The sequence below is a fragment of the Sorex araneus genome, chromosome 8 (assembly GCF_027595985.1).
Source record: "Sorex araneus isolate mSorAra2 chromosome 8, mSorAra2.pri, whole genome shotgun sequence".
In the NCBI taxonomy this organism is placed as follows: domain Eukaryota; kingdom Metazoa; phylum Chordata; class Mammalia; order Eulipotyphla; family Soricidae; genus Sorex; species Sorex araneus.
In genome coordinates this window covers 41159476-41182194 of record NC_073309.1, presented here as the reverse complement: position 1 = coordinate 41182194, position 22719 = coordinate 41159476, and the positions used below count along the sequence as shown (strand labels likewise).

General features: G+C 43.7%; 1 protein-coding gene across 1 annotated transcript in view; it reads right to left on the bottom strand.

Moving 5' to 3' along the window:
• The window catches only part of LOC101544838 (zinc finger protein 383), a 62898-nt gene extending 44305 nt beyond the window's left edge, over window positions 1-18593 (bottom strand). Inside the window, exons 1-5 of the mRNA XM_055145134.1 lie at window positions 18327-18593; window positions 14755-14808; window positions 12146-12272; window positions 11759-11854; window positions 4521-8002 (exon numbers count right to left, since the gene is read on the bottom strand). Of these exons, the coding sequence (XP_055001109.1) occupies window positions 6945-8002; window positions 11759-11854; window positions 12146-12272; window positions 14755-14763 (1290 nt within the window). The 5' untranslated portion in view covers window positions 14764-14808; window positions 18327-18593 and the 3' untranslated portion in view covers window positions 4521-6944. Of the gene's footprint in view, window positions 8003-11758; window positions 11855-12145; window positions 12273-14754; window positions 14809-18326 lie in introns of the transcript that reaches the window.
• Between the last annotated feature and the right edge of the window lie 4126 nt (window positions 18594-22719).

Sequence of the window (22719 nt, the reverse complement as noted above, 5' to 3'; positions counted from 1 at the left end):
TTCTTAAAAGTTCTGAGGTTCTACTGGTTTCATTTGTCTTTCTGGTTTGGGCTGTTCAGTTGCTCATTTCTTTTGGTAGATATTCTGGCCAAGTTGGCTAGAATTAAAGGTCTGTCCAAGTTTTCAGTCTGAAGGAGTTTTGGCAGACAAAAATATTTGTGCTTATATGGATTTGGCTAAAAATAGTATCTAAAAATACTCTTTACCCAAGCAGTGTTTTCCAAGTTTCTGCAATGTTTTCTGAGCCTTTTCAATGACTCTTATGCTATTTATAGAAAAATGTAATGGAAACAAGTCAGGCCTTGAGCTGTTGGAAGAGTCCAAAGAATGAAAGGTCTGGCAAAGGAGGAAGACTTGAATCAGGGTGTAAGGAAAGACTATTCAGTTCTGGAGAGCAAGTCCATTTGTAGCTTTTTTTTTTTTTTGCTTTTAGGGTCACACCGGCGATGCACAGGGGTTACTCCTGACTCATGCATTCAGGAATTACTCCTGACGGTGCTCAGGGGACCATATGGGATGCTGGGAATCGAACCTGGGTCGGCCACATGCAAGGCAAATGCCCTACCGGCTGTGCTATCACTCCAGCCCCGGTAGCTTTTTTTTTTTTTTAACATAGTGGACAATGTTGATTTGGGGGCCTGAGCCAGGGTAGTGCAAACCTGATGAATTGGATTAGAGCTTGAGCACCAGTGGTGCTAGAGGCCACTAGGGCCACATCTAGGGATACCGGAGGATCCATGTGGTACTGGGATTGAACTCAAAGCCTCCCAACTCCTGACATGTTCTAACACTTTAAACCACACCCCTAGCTCCCATGGTAGCCGTTTCTAAAAAATTGTATTTGTTTTGCTTTCTGTACCAGGGATTGAACCCAGTTCTCATGCATGCAAGGCAAAGGGCAAAGCTACATCCCCAGGCTTAAAGAAGTTTATGTGCTTTTTTTGGAGGGGGAATGGCAGGGAGTTAGTTTTTGTGCCACATCCAGTGATGCTCAGGGCCTACTCCTGGCTCTGTGCTCAAAGATCATTCCTGGCAGTGCTCAGGTCAGAGGACTATATGGGGTGCTGGGGATCAAACCTGGGGGCAGGATAAATGCCCTGTCTACTGTATTCTCTCTCCAGCCCATAGAATTTTTTGAAAAATGATTGTACAACTACTGACACTGTTCCCACTGAGAAGTGAGCAACAATATAGGCTATCCTCCTCCTGTCCTCTTAATGTCCTCTTAATGGACAGAGATGATTTTTGCAATGATATGCAATGCTACGTAACTTAGAAGGCTGAGTCATAAAGATCCATGCGGCTTCCAGTTTGATCACTTCATCCTTTGAAACCCTATTCCTTGTAGAAATTTGACTACCCTAAGACTGTTGTGCCGTGAGGAAGCCAAGATAACAAGAAGGCATGTGAAAGCACTTGATGACAGCCTCGGCTGAAGCTCTAACCCAGGTATTAGCATTACAGCCCAGGTGTTGGGGACTGCTCAGGACTCTGAACAAAAGAGGACCCCGAAACCTTTACCCTGGACAAACCGGAAAATTCCATTACCAGCTTTGCTTGACCTGAGGCAAAGGTGCCCTTGTGACAAAGGAAATAGCCAAACTCAAGAGGTAAAAGTAGCCCAGGGCAGTTAACTAAGAGACGCCATTAAGCCCCCCATTAAGTAGAATACCTTCCTCTACCTTGTGTATTCCTCCTGCCAGATGCTCCTGCCAGATAAACCCTTGCCTTCCCCTCCCCACTATTTCTCAATCTACTCTTGAAGAATGTTGTAAGCCCACCTAATACATCCCGAACCTTTCCTTATTTGGTCTGAGAAGACACTTCCCTGATGATTGACAACTTATGTACCAACCCCCTGCTAAGAAAAGTATAAAACCAGCGTGGCAGTTAATAAAGTTGCCCTTGATCGGCATGTGTCGTCTTGGGCCCCCTGTTTACTAACCTCACTAGTCTTATTTCAGATTGGGACCCTCACAGAATCCACCTAATTAGGAGCGCTTTCCACTGTTGTCTCTCCGCGGGCCGGAGAGATCTCCAGGGGAACGCGCACCCAGGTATCAAACAGAAAAGAATGTGCCTCCAGATGGGTGAGTCTCTACCAAAGATGAAGGTTGCTAAAGAGATTTAAGAAACAGACAAGCTGGTCACACTTATTCACACCCTGAGCTCCTCTTTTCAGAACTTATGCAAATAATAAAGTAGTTTGAGCACTAGGTTTTAATGTTACTTCTTACACAGCAGTGATTCCTACATAGCCACTTTAACACATTAGTAATATGATATCAAGTGGCAAGCCTTCAAAGGAATATGCTTAGCAAGAAGTGACATGCAAAAAGGTCATTTAGAGACACTGGGTGGAATAATAGTACTGTGGTTAGTGCATTTCAAAAATATGTCTTTTGAAGTGTTCTATTAAGTTTTTTAAACTTTTTTTTTTGCTTTTTTTGGGGGGTCACACCTGGCCATGCACAGGGGTTACTCCTAGCTCTGCACTCAGAAATTACCCTTGGCGGTGCCCAGGGGACCATATGGGACACTGGGATTTGAACCTGGATTGGGCACGTACAAGGCAAATGCCCTACCCACTGTGCTATCACTCCAGCCCCATAAGTTTTTAAAACTCTTATCAATTTTGATAGTCAACTTATTTATAAAAGTCATGCATTTGTGGGCCAGAGTGATGGTACATCAAATAGGAAACTTGCTTTGCACATGGCCAATCTGAGTTTGATCCCTAGCATCTCATATGGTCCTCAGCCCCACCAGGAGTTACCTCTGAATGAGGAGCCAGGAGTAAACCCGAAACCTCCCTAAAGAAAATAATTAAATAAAAATCATTCCTATTTGTTCTTTTGAAGAAGGTCACATGCAAAGATGTTAAGGGAACCATATGGGATGCTGGAGATAGAACCTGAGTCTGCCATGTGCACAGAAAGTGCCCTACCCACTGTACTATCTCCACTCTCTCAAAATCACTCCTCCTGAGGGTTCTGACAGTAGCAGAGATAAGGCATTTTTGAGGGTCCAGATAATAGAGGTCAGTTCAAATCCCTGGTATCACATATGGTGCCCCAAGCAGGAACAAAAGTAAGTCCTGAACACAGAGGCAGCAATAGCCCATGAATACCACTGGATGTGGCCCCGAAATCAAAAAGAAAAAAAAAATCACATTTTGTCCAAGTTTTTAGGTATATTTTTTAAATTCTTTTTGGCTTTGGGGCTACACCCATAATGCTCGGAGCTCATTTCTGGCTTTGCACTAGGGATCTCTTTAGGCAGGGCTGAGAAACCATATGGGGAGCAAGAGAATTGAACTCAGGTCAGCTGTGTGCATGGCCAGTGTCTCACCAGTCATACAATCTCTCTGGATCCCTAATTTTAAACTTATTGAGATAAAATAACATGCCATAATATCCAGCATTTTAAAGAATATTGTTAGTGGCTTGTAGTCTTTTTGCTTTTGGTGCGTACCTGGAGGTGTTCAGGGGGTGCTCTTGGTAATGCTTGGGGACTGTACATGGGACTCCTGAAGGCAAAGTATGTGCTCCAGTGCTTTCAGTGATGCCCCCAGCCCCCAGAACATTTTATATTTTAGATAACTATTTCCTTTTCCTTTTGTATTTTATAATAATGCTTTTATTGATGCGCATTTTGGATTTGTGGTTATTGTTTTACCTCCTTGGATGCATACTGATTTTATGTATTGTCTCCTAATGCAATACTAGCATGTCATCTTGGATTATAAAGCTGTTAATAAAACATTCACTCTAACTCATAGGGCTGTAGGTTTCTCATTTTTGAGGGGAGAGGACACACCCAGTGGTCCTGGAGGTGTTCAGGGCTTGCACTCAGAAATCACTTCTGGCGGGCCTCAATGGTCCAGATGAGGTGCTGGAAATAGAGCCCAGATTGGCCACTGCAAATCAAGTGCCCCACTCACTGTATTATTACTCCAGCCCCAGGGTTTTCAATCCTATTCTCATTTTCAACCATATATACTAGAATTTACTCCTCTAACTCATAATTAATCAAAAGACACCAAATTCAGTTTATTCAATTTTCAAAATTGAGTGTTTGATGGCTACCCAGCCTGACTTTTTTTTGGTTTCCATTCTGGTCAAATAATGTGACCTATGTTTAAGTCTGGTCCTTTGAGAACAAATGTTGGGAAAAATATCTTAATCTCTTCCCTTTTTTTTAATTCACAGTGGTGCTTAAACATCCATGTAGTTTGACATCCACGTAGTTTACATCCACAGTTTCCAGACTGGAATAAACCTTTGTACAGCATAAAAGATAAAGCCTGAAAACTGGAAAGATAGTACAATAGGCAGTGCATTTACATGTGGCTGACCCAGGTTCTATCCCTGGCACCTCATATAGTCCTCAAAGACCTACTATAAGTGATCTCTGAGAACAGAGCCAGAAGTAAGCCCTGAACACCTCCGGGTATGGCCCCAAACCAAAAAATAAACAAAAATAAAACATAATAAATAGGTTCCACACTAAATAAGAAGTATGAAAAAAACTTTTCTATTTTCATTTTACTCATTTCTTTTTTTCATTTTGAATATTTCATTTAGACAAAGTGAGTGTGCCATTAATAATAGTGGACAACTTTTATAAAACATTTACTATAATAAGAATAGGTTAAAAGCACTTTATATTTGCTAATTCACTGAATGTTCACAACAAACCAATACACAGCATTGATTATATATACCACCTACATATGAAACAAAAAGGCACTGATATATTTAAAAAACACATAATATAGATAAAAGGTTAAAAAATGGAACATAACACTTGGATAATAGCAGTTTTCTTTTAGAATAAGATTGGATTTTAGGGTTAATAAAAAGGAACAAAATGGTTTACGAGAAGAAAATATACATTATTATCAGTAAGAACAGATGTCTTATTTATTTGCTTTTAGTTTGGGGGACACATGAGGCAGTGTTCAGGGTTGTTCCTGGCCCTGCACTCAGGAATCCCTCCTGGTGGTGCTTGGAAGACGATAGATACAAGATGCTAGAGACCGAACCTGGGTCACTCAGATGCAGGGCAAGCACCTTACTTGCTGAACTATCTCTGTGCCCCCCAAAATAGTTATCTTAAAGGAAAAAAAGTTATCCAAAACCAACCTATATTAATATACCTTATATGAATCAGGGCAAATTTTATAACTGAAAAAATTTAGATGTAACCATAACATGAATAATAGTCACCTCAAAGTCATTAAATGTCATTAAAATAACCAAAGTTTACATTTACTAAATATTCCATAAATATTTACTAATAATATTTACTAATATTTAAGAACTAGTTCGTAAAGTATTTGATAAGAACAAGTGGAAATACAACATGTATATCATGACATTTTCTTTAAAAACTAAGTCATGGCCACGCCCCTCCCGGAACCGCTCCGCTGACTTGGAATCACCTGGATGGATCCTGGGCTTGGTAGACGCTAAGTAAACGTGACAGGTCGTGTGGCCTGGCTCGTAATTGGTTCTTTTTCCTTTCTTTTTCAATTTTCCATGTCCCGGGAGGAGGAGAGGTTGTATTCCTTATGTGATTGAGAACATGGAGATAAGGAAGTGATGGGACCAGGATTACATTAAATAAAAAAGGGCTTAGGAACTGAAAAAAATAAAATAAAATAATTAATAAATAAAAAGAAAGTCGGTAGTTGGAGAGATATTACAGTGGGTAAGGCACTTTCCTTGACACTTCATGGTTTCCCTGCCCTACCGGGAGTGCTCCCTCACCTCAAAAAAAGTCTAATAAGATTTGTTCCAACAATTTGAGAGTACTTATCTACAGTTGGCAAGGTTACACTGAATCTTGGCTTTTTTGTCTCGTTTTCTCTTATTACAATCAGAACATATACACTTGAGAGATGAAAGCAAAAGATTAACACTGACTTCAAAGTTATAACTCTGCAAGGAATTTTAAAAAATAATTTAAAAAACAACTAGAGAGCACACAAATGTAATCAGTGTAATATTTATATATACACAAATAAATGATCTAGCAGTCCTGAAACTCAGGAAATGAAAACAAATATTCTGGGCCAGGAAGACAGCTCACAGACTAGAGCATATGCTTTGTAGGTGGAGACCCCAAATTTGATCACCAGCATTACAGAGTACCCCTGGGTATGGCTCTTGTGGCCCTCAGTGTAGCTAGACCCAAGCAATACCATATCACTAGACATGAACATTAACCCATCTGGCCTTCTCCCTGGCTCAAGTATTACTGAGCACTTTCAGTATTACTACTGAAAGTAGTAATAATAAAACTATATCACCAAGAAAATGGATTTAAAAAAATGGGGAATCAAATAATTATTAACAACTGTCATTAGTACAAGATGTGGGTGAGTGGACAAATTTCAAATTACAATTTGAATTTATAACTTAGTGAAATTGATTTTGATTAAGAAGATATATTAAGAAACAAATATAGAGACCAGGGAGATAGTGCAGCAGATAGGGCTCTTGCCTTGCACAGAGTCAACCCTAGTTTGATCCCCAGCATCCCACATGGTCCCCCAAGTCCTGCCAGGAGTGAGCACTGAACACAGAGCTAAAAGTCCTGAACACAGATGGGTGTGGCCCCAACACCAAAAAAAATAAAAACAACAACAAAACCAAACACCAAAATAGTGAAAAGGGGTAGCTTTTAAACATTAATTTATTGTACATTTTTGGAGCCACAATGGGAGGTGCTATAGAGCTATTTCTGGCAGAGCTCAGAGGGCCATGCAGTGCCAGGGATTGAACCTGGGGATCCCATATGCAAAACACACACTTCAGTCCTTTGATCATCTCCACAGTCTTCAAAAATGACATGCTTCTGTTAAAAATACTAATAAGAGCTTTAATTTTGAGTATTCACCAGGATGAATTCCCTGATGATGAATGAGGTCTGAGCCCCTAACGGCCACATTCCTTACAGTTATAGGGCTTTTCGCCAGAGTGAATTCTTTGATGTCGAGTCATATTTGAACATTTGTTAAAGGCCTTCCCACACTCATTACATTCATAAGGTTTTTCATCTGCATGTATTCTCTGATGTTGAAAGAGTTCTGAGTTCTGAGTAAAGGCCTTCCCACATTTAAGGCATTCAAAGGGCTTCTCCCCAGCATGAATTTTCTGATGTTGATGAAGTTGTGAGCTCTGAGAAAAGGCCTTGCCACAGTCCTTACAATCGTAAGGTTTCTCACCCGTGTGAATCCTTTGATGTTGAACAAGCTTTGAGCTCTGAGTAAAAGCTTTGCCACATTGCTTACATTCATAGGGTTTCTCACCTGTGTGGGTTCTCACGTGTTGAAACAGCTGTGAGCTCTTAGTAAAGGCTTTTCCACATACTTTACATTCATAGGGTTTTTCCCCGGTGTGTATTCGTTGATGGTCAATAAGATTTGAGCAATACCTAAAGGCCTTCCCACATTCCTTACATTCATAGGGCTTCTTACCAGTGTGAATTCTTTGATGTTGTGAAAGGTACGAGCTACAACTGAAGGCCTTTCCACACTCTTTACATTCAAAGGGCTTTTCTCCAGTATGAATTTTCAGGTGCCGGGTAACATGTGAACCACAACTAAAGAATTTCCCACACTCCTTACATTCGTAAGACTTTTCCCCAACGTGAATTCTCTGATGTTGAATAAACTGTGAATTTTGACTAAAGACCTTTCCACACTTCTTACATTCATAGGATTTCTCTTCATTATTAATTATTTGGCGGAGAGTAAAAAGTGGCTGTGGAATTAATGTGGGCATGTATTCATGAGTGCGTATTTCTTGGCGAAAACTTCCATTTGGATCATCTGTTTGCCTTTCAAAATGGCTTCTGTATTCCAAAACATCTCTGAAACTGGAGTATTCGAGGCCTTGCTTGGTAAGTCCCAATAAATCCCTATGGCATGATTCCATTTCATAAACTTCATTCTTGAGAGATAATAACTTGGTTTCACACATTGACTCCAGATCTGGAAGAAAATGAAATGATTATTCTTTTCCCCCTTTCTTTGTACAAAGTTAATTTTTTATATAAAAATGGAAATATTTAGGGGCTGGAGTGATAGCACAACGGGTAGGGTGTTTTCCTTGCACACGGCCGACCTGGGTTTGGTTCCCAGCATCCCATATGGTCTCCTGAGCACTGCTAGGGGTAATAATTCCTGAGTGTATGGGCCAGGAGTAACCCATGTGCATAGCCGGGTGTGACAAAAAAAAAAAAATTTAAATAAACATGGTATCTGGTAGTAATTATATAGTTCTCAACTGTATGTTCAATTTGATAACTATCATTATAAAATTTCTTGGACCAGAGTGATAATACAGTGGGTAGAATAGGCCCTTATCTTCCATGCAGCCAATCTGGGTTCATCCCTGGCAGCCCAGAAGGTTCCCCAAGCCTGCCAAGAGTGGTCCCTGAGCAAAGAGCCAGGAGTAAGCCTTAAGCATTGCTGGGTATGCCCCCCCCCCAATTTTTATTTTACTATGTTGCAGTAAGGTTTGGTTAGACAGTCTGAGGCATTAAGATAGGCACACGAAAAAAATACTTTATGGAGAACCACAAAACTGTCTCTGGTGTTGTTCTGTGCCAGAGAGCAGCCTGTTCAGCCCCCTTTTATTAACTAGCTTGATGTTCTAACCAATGATATTCAGCCACATAGGCAGAATATGCAAATTAACTTAGTAAACAGAAACAGTATCAAAGTCAGTTACATAACGGGAAGCATAGTCAGTTAAAGTAACAGTAACAGAAAATATATGTATATACATACATATATATATATGGGCTTGAGATATAATACAGGGTAACGTGCTTGCCTTACATGTAGCAAAGACATGTTTATTCTCCTGCACCTACACATTATCCCCTGAGCCTTACCAGAATGCCTGAGCACAGAGCCAGGGATAAATCTTGATCACATATGTTTATACACATACACTTTTAGACTTTTTGAAATATATATATTTTAAAACCATCTTCTTGCACTTCTGCCAACTTCTTACAAACCAGAATCATCTCTTACATAGACCACTGGAATGGCCTCCTAGCCAAGTCCCCAACAATGTCTCATACAATTTAATCCATTCAGGCTTCCACAGCTCAAAAGCCAAATGCCTCATAATCACTGACAATGGCTGAATAATATAGGATGATCTTGACTCACACTTTCTCAACTCACACTTTCATTTTCTCATCAGGCCTAGCAACACTGGTTTTCTCTTAGTTCATCACACACACATCAAGCTTCTTTCTCTAAGGTCCTTCACAGGGATTCTTCCCAATGTCTGTCATTTTTTTAAAAAATAAAAACATATTAAATAATAAGACCTAGCAGTGAGTCCTATCTTACAATAATTCCGAAGTAGTGGTGTGTTGGGAAAAAGGTTTAAGTGAGATAGGAAAGAAAGAAGACTGAGTGGACAGAACAACAGCGACAGCCAACTGGTGGTCTGAACGCTGGCACCAGCTGATGTGAAACACCACTGAGGCTACAACGCTCCATCTTGGCCTGACCTCTTGGGTATGAGAAAATAGACCATCCCGAACTGCCAAGACACGAAGTTATGTGGTAGCTTGGCTTAGAATAGTTCTTATAATAGTTATGCTGAGAAAACAGCCCATCTTCATACTGATCTGGGAGAGATGTCCAAAGGTAGGCCTGGCCGCCACTGGGCCCAGATCTCTGAAACCTTAGCAGGAATGGGGGAAGACCTAGTCCCCACCCTGCAAAGGACCAGCGCTAAACCCACCCACATCCCACTCCTGCCACTGCCAGAGAACAGCCCAGCTTCGTGACTGATCTGGGAGAGACGCCGGAGAGACACCGGCAGCTAATTGTCCCAGATCCATAGCTCCCAGAGAGTGCAGCCGTGCAATACCTCAAACTTCACAGAGCTGACAGTTCAGGAGAGGCAGAGAAAATTAAGATGGGGAAACTAAATAGAAGTCCACTAAGTTCAGTAACACAGAAGGCTCAACTCACACCTAACAGCTCAGTCAATCCTCAGGCCATGATTTCAGTAACACCATTATGAGATATACACTGGAACAAGTCATATAAAGTAAATTATTTTGTGCCAGATGAGGGAGCAGGCTTGGGTGGGTGGGGTGGGAAACTGGGGACATTGGTGGAGGGAAGGGCTCACTGGTGGGGAGACTGGTGTTGGAATACTGAATACCCGAAACAACTATTACAAACAACTTTGTAAATCACAGTGTTTAAATAAAGTTTTATTCAATGCAAAAAGAAAATAGTTAAGCTTACAAAGTATGTTGTCCACAAGGTAAGAATGTTATTCCCCATTATGGTTTACTGATGTAAGGCAATAAATACGTTTGTGGGGAATGGACAGGGCTATACACCATAATGTTAGCTTCATGGATAACAGTTCATGAGTCTTTTATGGTCCTGATCACCTCTTTTTTACTCTTGTTTCTGTCTTGTCTCTTAATCCTCAGGTCTGCTTCAACCTTATTCACCAGGGCTGGTCCCTGACCATGATGAGCAAGGTGATATTTCAGTATATCCAATATCAGGGGGCAGAGCAGTAATAGTACAGCAGGTAGGGAGCTTACTTTGCATGCATCTGACCTAGGTTTGAACCCAACACCATATATGGTTCTCCAAGAACCACCAGCAGTAATCCCTGAGCTCTGAGCCAGGAAGAAGCCCGAAACACTGCCAGGTATCACTGTATCACTGTCATCCCGTTGCTCGTCGATTTACTCGAGCAGGCACCAGTAACATCTCTATTACACTCAGCCCTGAGATTTTAGCAGCCTCTCCTTACTCATCTTTCCCAACGATTAGAGGCTCTTTCAGGGTCAAGGAAATGAGACCTATCGTTACTGGTTTTGGCATATTGAATACACCACTGGAGCGATAGCACAGCAGATAGGGCATTTGCCTTGCACACGGCCGACCTGGGTTCGATTCCTGTCCCTCTCGGAGAGCCTGGCAAGCTACTGAGAGTATCCTGCCCACACAGCAGAGCCTGGCAAGCTACCTGTAGCATATTCAATATGCCAAAAAAAAAGTAACAAGTCTCACAATAGAGATGTTACTGGTGCCTGCTCGAGCAAATCAATGAACAATGGGACAACAGTGCTACAGTGCAGAATACGCCATGGGTAGCTTGCCAGGCTCTGCCATGCGGGAGGGATACTCTCGGTAGCTTGCCAGGTTCTCCAAGAGGTACGTATATATCTGTTATTGTATTTGAGATATGAATATGCCACAGGGAGCTTGTCAGGCTTCCCGAGCGGGTAACAGACTCTCGGTAGCTTATCAGGTTCTCTAAGAGGGATAACTAGGCTATAAGATGTCCAAGCTTCCGGGAGCTTGGTTTTATAGTCTCTGGATGTTGGCCACTGATGGGATTACATAGCAGGGGGAGGCGGGTGAGGGGGGGGAAGAGGGTGCAGTTTCTGGGTGTGACTGCCTAGCTACCCAGCTAGGAAATGGGGGATCTGGGTGGAAGAGGCCCAGTCCCAATCCGAGCAGCCTTGGAGATCTCGCCCCGGGTCCACACACCTGGGTTCCTCTGCCAGTTGCCCAAAATCAAACAACAAACCCAATATATCTAGTAACAGTAAAATGATATGAAAACATCTGTGATTCCCACTTTTGTTAAAGTCACAGGAACTAGTCAGAATACTACCGTACCAATGAGATAAGTGAGTCTCTCCCTGTAATCACCCTGTAATCCGGTCATTTCTCACTCACCTAAACACAAGCCTCTTGTCAGTTCTCTGCCAATCATCCAGGGCTCTTTCCCTTGTTCCAACAAGGAGATAACTTGAGGTTTAGGAATGTAAAATCCTGCTCACAGGAAAAGATATGGAACATAGTTATGCAGTGGGTAAATCAGATCCAGTCCCTGGATGATCAAAGAAGAGATGCCACTAGAGGAACAGCCAAGGAAAGATGAAGCTTCAGCCATAGCCAACTGGTGCTGCCCATTTCCCACACTTTCTTTTCATTCAAGTTCAAAGCATTTAATCGAGACCAGCAAGCAGAAATTCAGCTGGGAAGTCAAAAAGCAAGTGAGAAATTCCCCGTGGAAGAAACACATTCTGGAGCACTCCAAACTACTGATCTAGACGTCCTTACCCATGGATACCAGATTGCTATAGTTCTCTAACATCACATCTCTGTACAAGTTCCTCTGAGCAGGATCCAGGCACTCCCACTCCTCCTGAGAGAAGTTTATGGACACATCACTGAACATCACTGTTCCCTGAAACAATAAACACATGCATTACTGGCCTCATGAAAGAAAAAAAACCATTATGCTTGTATTCTGGAGCAAAGTCAATAAATAACAACAGCCGTGTCACTGAGAACCATTAGATTTTAGGAATAGATGCAAAAACATGTTGGGGACGAAGGGTTAAGATAGATAAATAGGGGCTGGAGCAATAGTACAGTGCGTGGGGCGTTTGCTTTCCAGGCGGCCAACCCGGGTTCAATTCCCAGCATCCTATATGGTCCCCCAAGCACCACCAGGAGTAATTCCTGAGTGCAAAGTCAGGAGTAACCCCTGTGCATCGCCAGGTGTAACCCAAAAAGAAAAAAAAAAAAAGATAGCTAAATAAAGAAAAAGCACAGGATGGGCTGCATATGGGACCTTTCAATTCAGAAACTCAGAAATGTTGGTGCCAGGAGGTGAAATGCTGACCCAGCAGAGGTCCCAAAACTGCTCTATCTCTGCTCTTTCTCACAGGAGAATCTCCTGAGAAAGCCCTTGACAATTGTTTGTCCCAATATACTATAGCCCTCAGATGTGTAAAGTTCTGGATAGATTAAGATAGTTAGGCACTTGGACAAAAAAAAATTGCTGTTTCTCTTCTGATGATAACTAGTGCAAAGTAATAAACATCATACATGGAGGAAAGTTGAGGCTCTCAGTCTGTGAGGCTGTGAGCTCCCCGACTCATACTTTTCTTTTTTTTTTGCTTTTTGGGTCACATCCAGCGATGCTCAGGGGTTACTCCTGGCTTTGCACTCAGGAATTACTCCTGGCGGTGCTTGGGGGACCATATGGGATGCTGGGGATCGAACCCAGGTCGGCCGAGTGCAAGGCAAACGCCTTACCCGCTGTGCTATCGCTCCGGCCCCGACTCATACTTTTTTAATATTTCTGTCTCTTTTCTTAATCCTCATCATGTTCCTGCTTCACACTTGTTCACCCAGGGCCTAAACCTCACAAAAATACTCAGTTTATATTTTATTTAATTAATTTATTTTGGTTTCGGGGCCACACCCAGCAATGCTCAGAGGTTACTCCTAGTTTTGCACTCAGAAATTACTTCTGGTTGGGCCAGAGAGAGAAGACAGTGGGGAGGGTCCTTGCTTTGCATGCAGCTGACCCAGGTTCGATCCCCTAGCATCCCATATGGTACCCGGAGCCTGCCAGGAGTGATTCCTAGGCAGAGACAGGAGTAAGCCCTGAGCATAGCTGGGTGTGGCCCAAAAACCAAAAAAGAAAAGAAAATACTCCTGCCAGTACTTGGGAAACCATATGAGATGCCAGGATCAAAACTGCGTCAGCCAAGTGCAAGGCAAATACCCTACCCACTGTACTATACTGCCTTGCATGTGGTCAACACCAGATGGATCCCCAGCACCTCAGATGGTCCCCCAGCCCCACCAGGAGTGATCCCTAAGTACAGAGCCAGGAGAAGTCCTGATCACTGCTGAGGGTGGCCTAAAACCCAGAGAGAAAGGGGGGTGAGGGAGGGGAGGAAGAGAGAGGGAAAGAGTGAGAGAGAGACAAGGGGGGGGAGAAAGTGAGAGAGAGAGAGAGAGAGAGAGAGAGAGAGAGAGAGAGAGAGAGAGAGAGAGAGAGAATGCACTTTTCTATCACAGTCCTTGGGAGAAGGCTGAGGAAAATTGATGCTGAACTTTACTAAGTAAAAATATTAATGCTGGGTCAGAAGAAGGAGACTTAGTTGGGGTAGAAGAGTATAAAATTATGTGGAGAGAGGCCAGACATATACTACAGAGAAAGGGCTCTTGCCTTACCTTATGTGCAGCCAACCCAGGTTCTAGCCCTAGTATCCCATATGGTCCCCTGATCACAGCCGGGAGTAATTCCTTAGTGCAGAGCCAGGAGTTAGCCCTGAGCACTGAGTATTGCTAGGTATGGTCCCCCAAACAACAACAACAACAAAAAATTATGTGGGTAGCACCAGAAAGATGGTTCAATTTGTTGCGCCCATGTGTAACATTGCACCAGGCCCTAAATTCAATCTCCAGCACTCCACGGCCCCCCTGAAAGCCACCCCTGCTGGCATGGCTGGGCAGACTCAGCACTGCCAGAAGTGGCTCCACCCTGCCAGCATCACTGGCTGTGGCCCCTATAAAAAAATGATCTGACTATAATGAGAGAAAATGGGAATCAGAACTGTAAATGAGGAGCCTGTCCTGAGGTCCCCTGAAGTCCCCAAGAGCACATGGTCCCCTGAGCCCCACCAGGAGTGATTCCTGAGCACAGAGCCAAGAGTAAAACCTGAGAACAGCTGAGTGTGTTCAAAATCCATTACAAAAAAAGAAACACTGGAATGGCCACCAGTTCCATGATACCACTTGGGAAGCTCTCCTCAGAACAAATAATAGTTTTTTTAGTGCATGTGCTGCCAAAACAAGCACAAAAACAAATAATAATTGGGAAAAAAAAAAAAGAATTGAATGTCCAAAGGCAAAATGCATCAACTCACCTGCGCCATGGCTCTCAGTACTGCAGGCACTGATCAGTCGTCTGGTCTATTTTCCTGAAGAAAGGAGGAAAAAAAGTTGCTTTCTAAGAAGAACCAAGGAAATGCTCAAGAAATCATGCTAGTGGGCTGGAGTGATAGTACAGCAGGATGGGCACTTGTCTTACTTGGCCAACTAAGTTCGATTCCCTAGCAACATATGCCCCCCAGAGCCCCACTTAAGAGTGATCCCTGCTGAGCTCAGAGCCAGGAGTAAGCTCTGAGCACTGCCAGATGTGGCCCAAAATACACACACACACACACACACACACACACCCATGTTAGCATCCAAAGTGGATAGCACTATCTTCTTTTTCCTTGGTCTAATGCTACAATCTGTTCTATTTAAAGTATATGGAATAAATTCCTGTTTTGCCTTCAACCTCTGGGTGGGTGCTTGCCTTGCACAAAGTTGTGATCCATCCCCTGCACCACATAATGGTCCTGAGCCCTCCAGGAATGATCCTAAGAGCAGAGCCGGAAATACATCTTCAGCATTGCGGGGAGTGACCCCCAAACAAACAAGAATATCCCCCCCCAAAAAAAAAACAAGAATAAAAAGGCTATAGTACAACACATATGGCACCATGAGGCTGACCCAGGTTTGATATCTGGCATCCCATACGATCCCCCGAGCACCAAGCACCATCGGGAGTGATCCGTGAACATAGAGTCAGAAGTAAGCCCTGAACACAGCCAGGTTTGCACCCCCCACCCCCATAAATAAAAACAACCCTGTACTAAAAAGGGCTCTCATTGAATAAATAATACTTATACAACCTACCAGGAATACTTACTGTATTAGAATGGACATCAACTCATTGAAACAGTGAAGAATAATCTAAGTTAAAACTACCCTAAAGTCAACAGAAGATGGTGAATAAAACAGATTTTTTTCTACCAAAATTTGTGTTATTTTTCTCGTCTTATTGCTTATGTTACTGGCATAAGGTGTTTCTTTTCAACTACACCACATGAAAAGAATGAACTCAGAGCACTGTGAAAATCTACCTCGTTCAGAGCTTTTTCACATTTGTAGCCTCACACAATTACTCAAGACAGAGGATCAGAGTAAACACCAGTGTGAACATACACAAAAGAAATGAAAGTGGAGTTCCGAAAAAAACTAAGACTGCATCCCAAATGAGAGCTCAATGCATACTCCCATCATCATCACATAGGAAATGAATATTTTATTCAAACAACATTTAACCCTTGACAATTACAGTGATATCAATTAGGAAAATATAAAAATTTAGAGGTTCTAAGTGGTCCTCTAGGGAGTCTGGGGACCACTGGCTGCAATACTTGACCAATCTGACCAATCTTATAGTGCTACAGCCTTAGGATGTGGTGCTGCTTGGACCAGCTGTGCAGGGGACCACCAGGATCATCCCAGCAGGGCTTGGAGGGCTTCAGGGCTATACCCAGTGATGGTCAAGAGGTCATGTGGTGCCAGGGATCAATTCTGGGTTGCTGTAGGATCTCCCTGGCTCTAACTTTGTTTTATAGGTTTGGGGAATTTTTTTTTCTTTTAAATCACAACCAGCAGTGCTCAGGACTTATTCCTAGGTCTGCACACAGGGAACACTCCTCGCAATACTCAAGGGACCACAATGGGTGCTGAGAATCAAACCCAGCTCAACTGCACGGAAGGCAATTACGATGTCTTCACTCCTAATTTTAAAATTGTTTTAGTATCACTAGTCCAGGTCTTCACGATAAACCAACGAGTTGCAATGACCTCTATGACCCTGCAAAAAAGAAAACACCTTCACACCTGGTATTCAGCTTGGTCCACAGCCACTGCTGTTTCTTTTGATTCTGAGGAGATGTTAGAGAAGACCAGAGCAGAAGAAAGAGAAAGAAATTTTGAGATGCGAGGTCTTTCTTGTGGCCTCTATGGACCACTCTACCACCATGCATGGAGAGAAGGGATGGAGAGAGGCTGGAACAATCTAGGCTGTCCTGAACTCCTAGTGTCACAAAGTCTGTGCTGGTGACCAGGCCCTGGCTGCACCTGAGTTCACCTGAACTCAACAGGAGTTGCTAAAGCCATATAAGAAAGATGGACAAGAAGTTTTATTCATTCATCCCATACACTGCACAGTGAGCTGGGGCCTCGAACCCTTGACCCATGAATGACTCAAAGACTATGATCACATTTATACCCTCACACAACATTCCTGTGTCAATTAAGAACATACAAGGTTACCTGGTTCACTGGAGGGAAGTTGACACTGGTAGCAGGATCTGTGATGGAACATTGTATGTCTAAAACCCAATGATTAATAACTTTGTAAATCACAATGCTTTAATAAAATCTGGGGTGGGGGAGAAAGCATACAAGGTTCACTTAAATCTATAGTCAAAGCACCGTCCCACATCAAGATTTGAGGGGAACAAAATATGGTAAAGGGGCAGGGGACATAGCGATAATATAGCAGGTAGGGAGATTGCCTTGCACACAGCCCATGAAGATTTGATCCTCACACCACGTATGGTCTTCATAGGCCATCATGAACGATCCCAGCATGCAGAGCCAAAGGTAAGCCCTGAGCACTGCTGAATGTGGTCAACAAGCAAACAACAGCAACAACAACAACGAGAGATGGCAAAAGTCATATAACCAAAAGGGAGAAAACTATATTTTCACACTGCTCAGCACTTTTCTGTACTTTCTCAGCAAGCCAGCCACGTGGTCCTGACAAGATCCAAGGGCTAGCAAAAAGTTAGAGTCAGCACAGGGTTACAAAGTGAGCACAGATGGATGTCCTTAAGTCTCAGGGACGAACTTTTAACCCTTACTTGGCCCAAAGTATACAGTAGATGGAGGACGTTTTCTTTACTAATTCAAAAGTGCTGCTATCTCTACAAAATAGGGTATAAAAATCTCGGACATTATACACTGGGCACCTACACCGTCACCCAGGCACAACTAACACTACTCACTAATCTGCACAGAATCACAACAAATTACTTGATGGGGTTGGAGAGACAGTCCAAGCCCCAGCACCTCATATCATGGTTCCCTGAGCCCCGCTAGGAATTATCCCTGAACATAGAGCCAAAAGCAATCCTTGCGCACGGCGGGGTGTGCCAACAACAACAGTTACCTGATTACACACATCAGTCACAGACATCGGGTACATTTACTGCTAACATTCATTCAACCACAGTCATACACATACCATTCAGTAGACAGTCATAGCTGCACAACGTCACACAAAATCCCCCCATACCCCACGGGCCACAGTAACACCTACACACGTCACAATCATATGTTTACCAGGCTATGCACGGTTACACGTGCACGGAGAACTCCGCCCAAGATCAGAGTGACACACCTACCACCTGGCCTTACCGCCCTGAGTTATATATATAATATTAAAATCGCACACGTGGAATCCCACACTCTGGCCCCCTCCTCCCCATCTCGGTCAATGCACACAGTTCAAAGCCGGCGATCGCGCAGACCGTCCTTTTAGACCTCCAGCCACTCACATGCACATCAGAAATTAGCACGGTAAACTCACCTAGCACTTGCCTTCCCCGAAGGCCGAGGGTCCCGCAGGCGAGTGAAAGGGGCTGCCCCGCACCCACGGGGCCTTGTGGGAAATGTAGTCCAGAGCCCGTTTCATTCGCACAAGATGGCGTCCGGCGTCCCACTTTCCCCGCTGGCGGCGCACGGTCTGACCAAAGCGCCGCCACTGTTGCTCTCTTCGAATCACTGACAGCAGTCTTTTGAGTGAGACTCACATGAGTCCTACTTTACGAGGTCGGGGGACAAGCTTCCCTGGGAAATAGAAAAAAAAAAAAAAAAAAAAGATCGCTAGATTCGCGCCCGAAGTTGGGTAGAGGCGTAGGGACTTCGGGAAATGTAGTCCCAAGATTGGTTGGGGACGCAGGGACTTCTGGGAAATGTGGTTCGGCCGTTGGTTAAGGAGCCGCGAGGACTTCTGGGACATGTAGTCTAAAGCGGGAAAGGGTTAGAAACTCGTCATTGACTCTGCTCAAAGCTTGACTGTTAGCAACCAGGACGGCTATGGAAACGATATGTAACCCACTCTGAGAATATTTTGGACCAGCTGAATAAATAACCTTCCCCTCTCCGCCCCTACTCGGTGGATGAGTGAGGCAAGGGACCCCGCATTGTGATAGGGATCTGGGTATCTCAAACTTGAGCTGCACCAGGGCAGAGCCCTGAGTGGGACTGGGGGTTGGGGAAGGGGAGCTCCAAGCCCTAGATGCTATGATATCTGAAAATCTCGTGTGTGTGTGTGTGTGTGTGTGTGTGTTAATGTGAAACAATAGATATGAGAAGAGTAGAAATCATGGTTTTGGATCCTTTTGTACTTCTACTTTTGTTTTGTTTTGGAACCACACCTAGCGGTGCTCAGAGGTTACTCTTGGCTCTGCACTCAGGAATGGCTCCTGGCGATACTTAGGGGACCATATGGGATGCCAGGTTTGGAACCCTGGTCGGCGGCGTGCAAGGCAAGTACTTACCCCTTGTACTATCTCCAGCCCTGATCCTCCTGTACTTTAAAAAAAAAATATATATATATATAACATATATATATACATATATATCCGGTTAGTCCTGGCTCTGCACTCAGGAATTACTCCTGGCGGTGCTCAGGGGACCATATGGGATGCTGGGATTCAAACCAGGGTTGGCCACGTGCAAGGCAAACGCCCTACCCACTGTGCTATCGCTTCAGCCCCTAAAATATTTCTTTAAATATAAGTTACTTTCTGTTTCCGTCCCCCGGGTTGGAGCAGCACAGTGGGTAGGGGGTTCGCCTTGCATGCAGTCGACCCAGGTTCAGTTCCTCCGCCCCTCTCTTGAGAGCCTGGCAAGGCTCAAAAAAAACAAAACAAAAAAACAAACAAAACAAAAAACAAAAAAAAAATTTTTTGCATATTCAATATGCAAAAAAACAGTAACAAGTCTCACAATGGAGGTGTTTGGTGCCCATTCAAGCAAATCAATGAACAATGGGATGACAGTGACAATGATACAGTGATACTTTCTGCTTAAAAAATAAATGTATCCGAATACATTGGAGGGTTTTGTTTGGTTTTTGGTTTGATCCGCACACCTGGCTCTGCACTCAGAGATCTACTCCTGGCAGGTTTGGTGGACATTTGTGGTGCCTAGGATTGAGTCCAGATAAGCAAATGCCTTTCAAGCTGTACTACTGCACTCACACACACCCCACCTCCACACCCAATCATGAATTGTTGATCTAAATTTCCCCTTAATTCAGGGGGAAAGTTGGGAGCATAAATATGTTGCTATGCAGGTAAGGAGGCAGCAGGAACTCTACAGATTGGGCAGACTGAATGGGCCATAAATCATGTTATGATTTAGAACAGAAGAATCTAAATTAACCTGTCCTATAGGCGGGAAGGGCAGAGGAGCCACAGAAAAATTAGTAGATTATTAAATGTTAATATGGAATATAAAACAATGTATCCACCACAGAGATTCTCAGCAATAAGAGCTTCCTTCCAAGACCCCAGTCATGCCACTCCTGCCTCAATATGCCTTACTGTATTATTACTAAGTAACCAGTTGAACCCCACTCTTTGGCTCTTCTCTTTGTTCCACAAGTGTGCTATATTACTAGGAATCGCCCTATTTAAACTGCTCTGTTCCCCTGCTCAGAGCAGCAATTTCAGGTGATTGCCTAGTTGCCATTGGTCTAGAAGTTAAATGATTAAATATTTCTTTTCAGAGTGATTGATGAAGCTAATTTTGTTACAATCACTGTATCACTGTCATCCTATTGTTCATAGATTTGCTTGAGCGGGCGCCAGTAACATCTCCCTTCGTCCTAGCCCTGAGATTTTAGCAGCCTCTCTTTACTCGTCTTTCCCAACGGTGCCCCATTGGAGGCTCTTTCAGGGTCAGGGGAATGAGACCCATCATTGTTACTGTTTTTGGCGTATTGAATACGCCACAGGGAGCTTACTAGGCTCTGCCGTGCAGGCAGGATACTCTTGGTAGCTTTCCGGGTTCTCAGAGAAGGAGAACTAGACAGAGGGAGATTTGTGGTGCCTGGGATTATATCCAGGTAGGCAAATGCCTTACAAGCTGTACTATTGCACACATAGCCCACCACCACCCCAATCATGAATTGTTGAACTAGACAGGGAGAACTAGACAGAGTCTCCGGAGAACTTATCAGCTCAAAACCAACCCGGTCAGCCTCCCCTTGGCTCTAGCTATGGGCGGTGGCTTTGGTGACTCTAGATAACCTTGGGCCCATCGCAGCCCTCACCCCCCACCCCCGTGGCGGCAACAAACCATTCGAACGTCTGCTCTTCATTACAATAGAATGAGTAATATCACTTCATCTGGAAAATCATTATAGTCAGAGCCCGTGTTCTGGTACCATCAGTTTTACTTGATTTTTGAAGAAGCAAGAAGGAAACCAATTCCCATGACATGTAATTTCAAGCTTTTTGTTTGGTTGGTTTGGAGGCCACGCCCAGTGATGCTCAGGACTTACTCCTGGCTTTGTGCTCAGGGATCACTCGAGGCAGGACTCAGGACCATATGAGGCGCTTGGGTCAGCAACATGAAGGCAAATTCCCGACCTGCTGTAGTATCTCTTCAGCTCCTCCCCCTCCTTCCTATTTGTTTCTTTTTGGATAACACCCAGTGATACTCAGGAGTTACTCCTCATCCTGCACTCAAAAATTACTCTTGATGATCCTCTGGGGACCATATGGGATGCTGGGAATCAAACCTGGGTTGGCTGCATGCAAGGCAAGCGTCCTACCCACTGTAATATCTCTCTGGCTCGCCCCTAACTTTTAAAAACATAAAATCATATCTCTGTTTTATCTCTGTTTTTTTACATATAACTGTGGATCCCACACCCTCCACCTTAGGCAATCTTTTGTTTATATCTGAAATTTCATTTCAAAATTTTTGATATCTTCCTCTGTAATAGAGTTGTTTGCTATTCCTAAATGTCTTTCACAGTTTTATCCCTAATTCCCTCAACTGGGGAAATGTAGGGGCTTGGGGTGTGAGCATGTGGAGACAGGATTATAGCTTTGATATTAATCCTATCCTCTTTCATCTCTTAAAAAGAATCTTTCTCGGGCTGGAGAGATAGCACAGCAGGTAAGGCGTTTGCCTTGCACGTGGCCAACCTGGGTTTGATTCCCAGCATCCCATATGGTCCCCCGAGCACCACCAGGAGTAATTCCTGAGTGCATGAGCCAGGAGTAACTCCTGTGCATTGCAGGGTGTGACCTGAAAGAGAAAAAAAAAATCTTTCTGAATTTCTCGAGATTTCTTCCAATTTTAATGAGGCACTGTGGTTTGAAATGCTACTAATAGGAATGATTCAGGCATACATACTCTAGTACCACATCCAGCATCAGAGGGCCAGTGTCCTCCACCAAGATTCCAGGTCCTTTCCCTTTGCCCTCATCCCTTCTTTTGGCACTTTCAGTTCTGCCATCGTACTCTCAGAGGCTGTTATCATTGGCCCTTCCTCTGTTTCTCTATGCTCTGTGTGTGACAGCAGTCATACTGTATTTGCCCCTCTCCTTCCTGCTGACTTTATTCTGAAGAATGCCCTCTTATGCCACCCACAGAGCAGCAACTTGCAGGATTTCATTTCTTTCTAACTCCAGGCTTCACTTGGTTTTGCTTTGTTTCTGGTTCCTTTGGTAAAAGTTTGCTTGTTTGAGATCCACCATGTCCCTTCCCTTCCCTTCCCTTCCCTTCCCTTCCCTTCCCTTCCCTTCCCTTCCCTTCCCTTCCCTTCCCTTCCCTTCCCTTCCCTTCCCTTCCCTTCCCTTCCCTTCCCTTCCCTTCCCTTCCCTTCCCTTCCCTTCCCTTCCCTTCCCTTCCCTTCCCTTCCCTTCCCTTCCCTTCCCTTCCCTTCCCTTCCCTTCCCT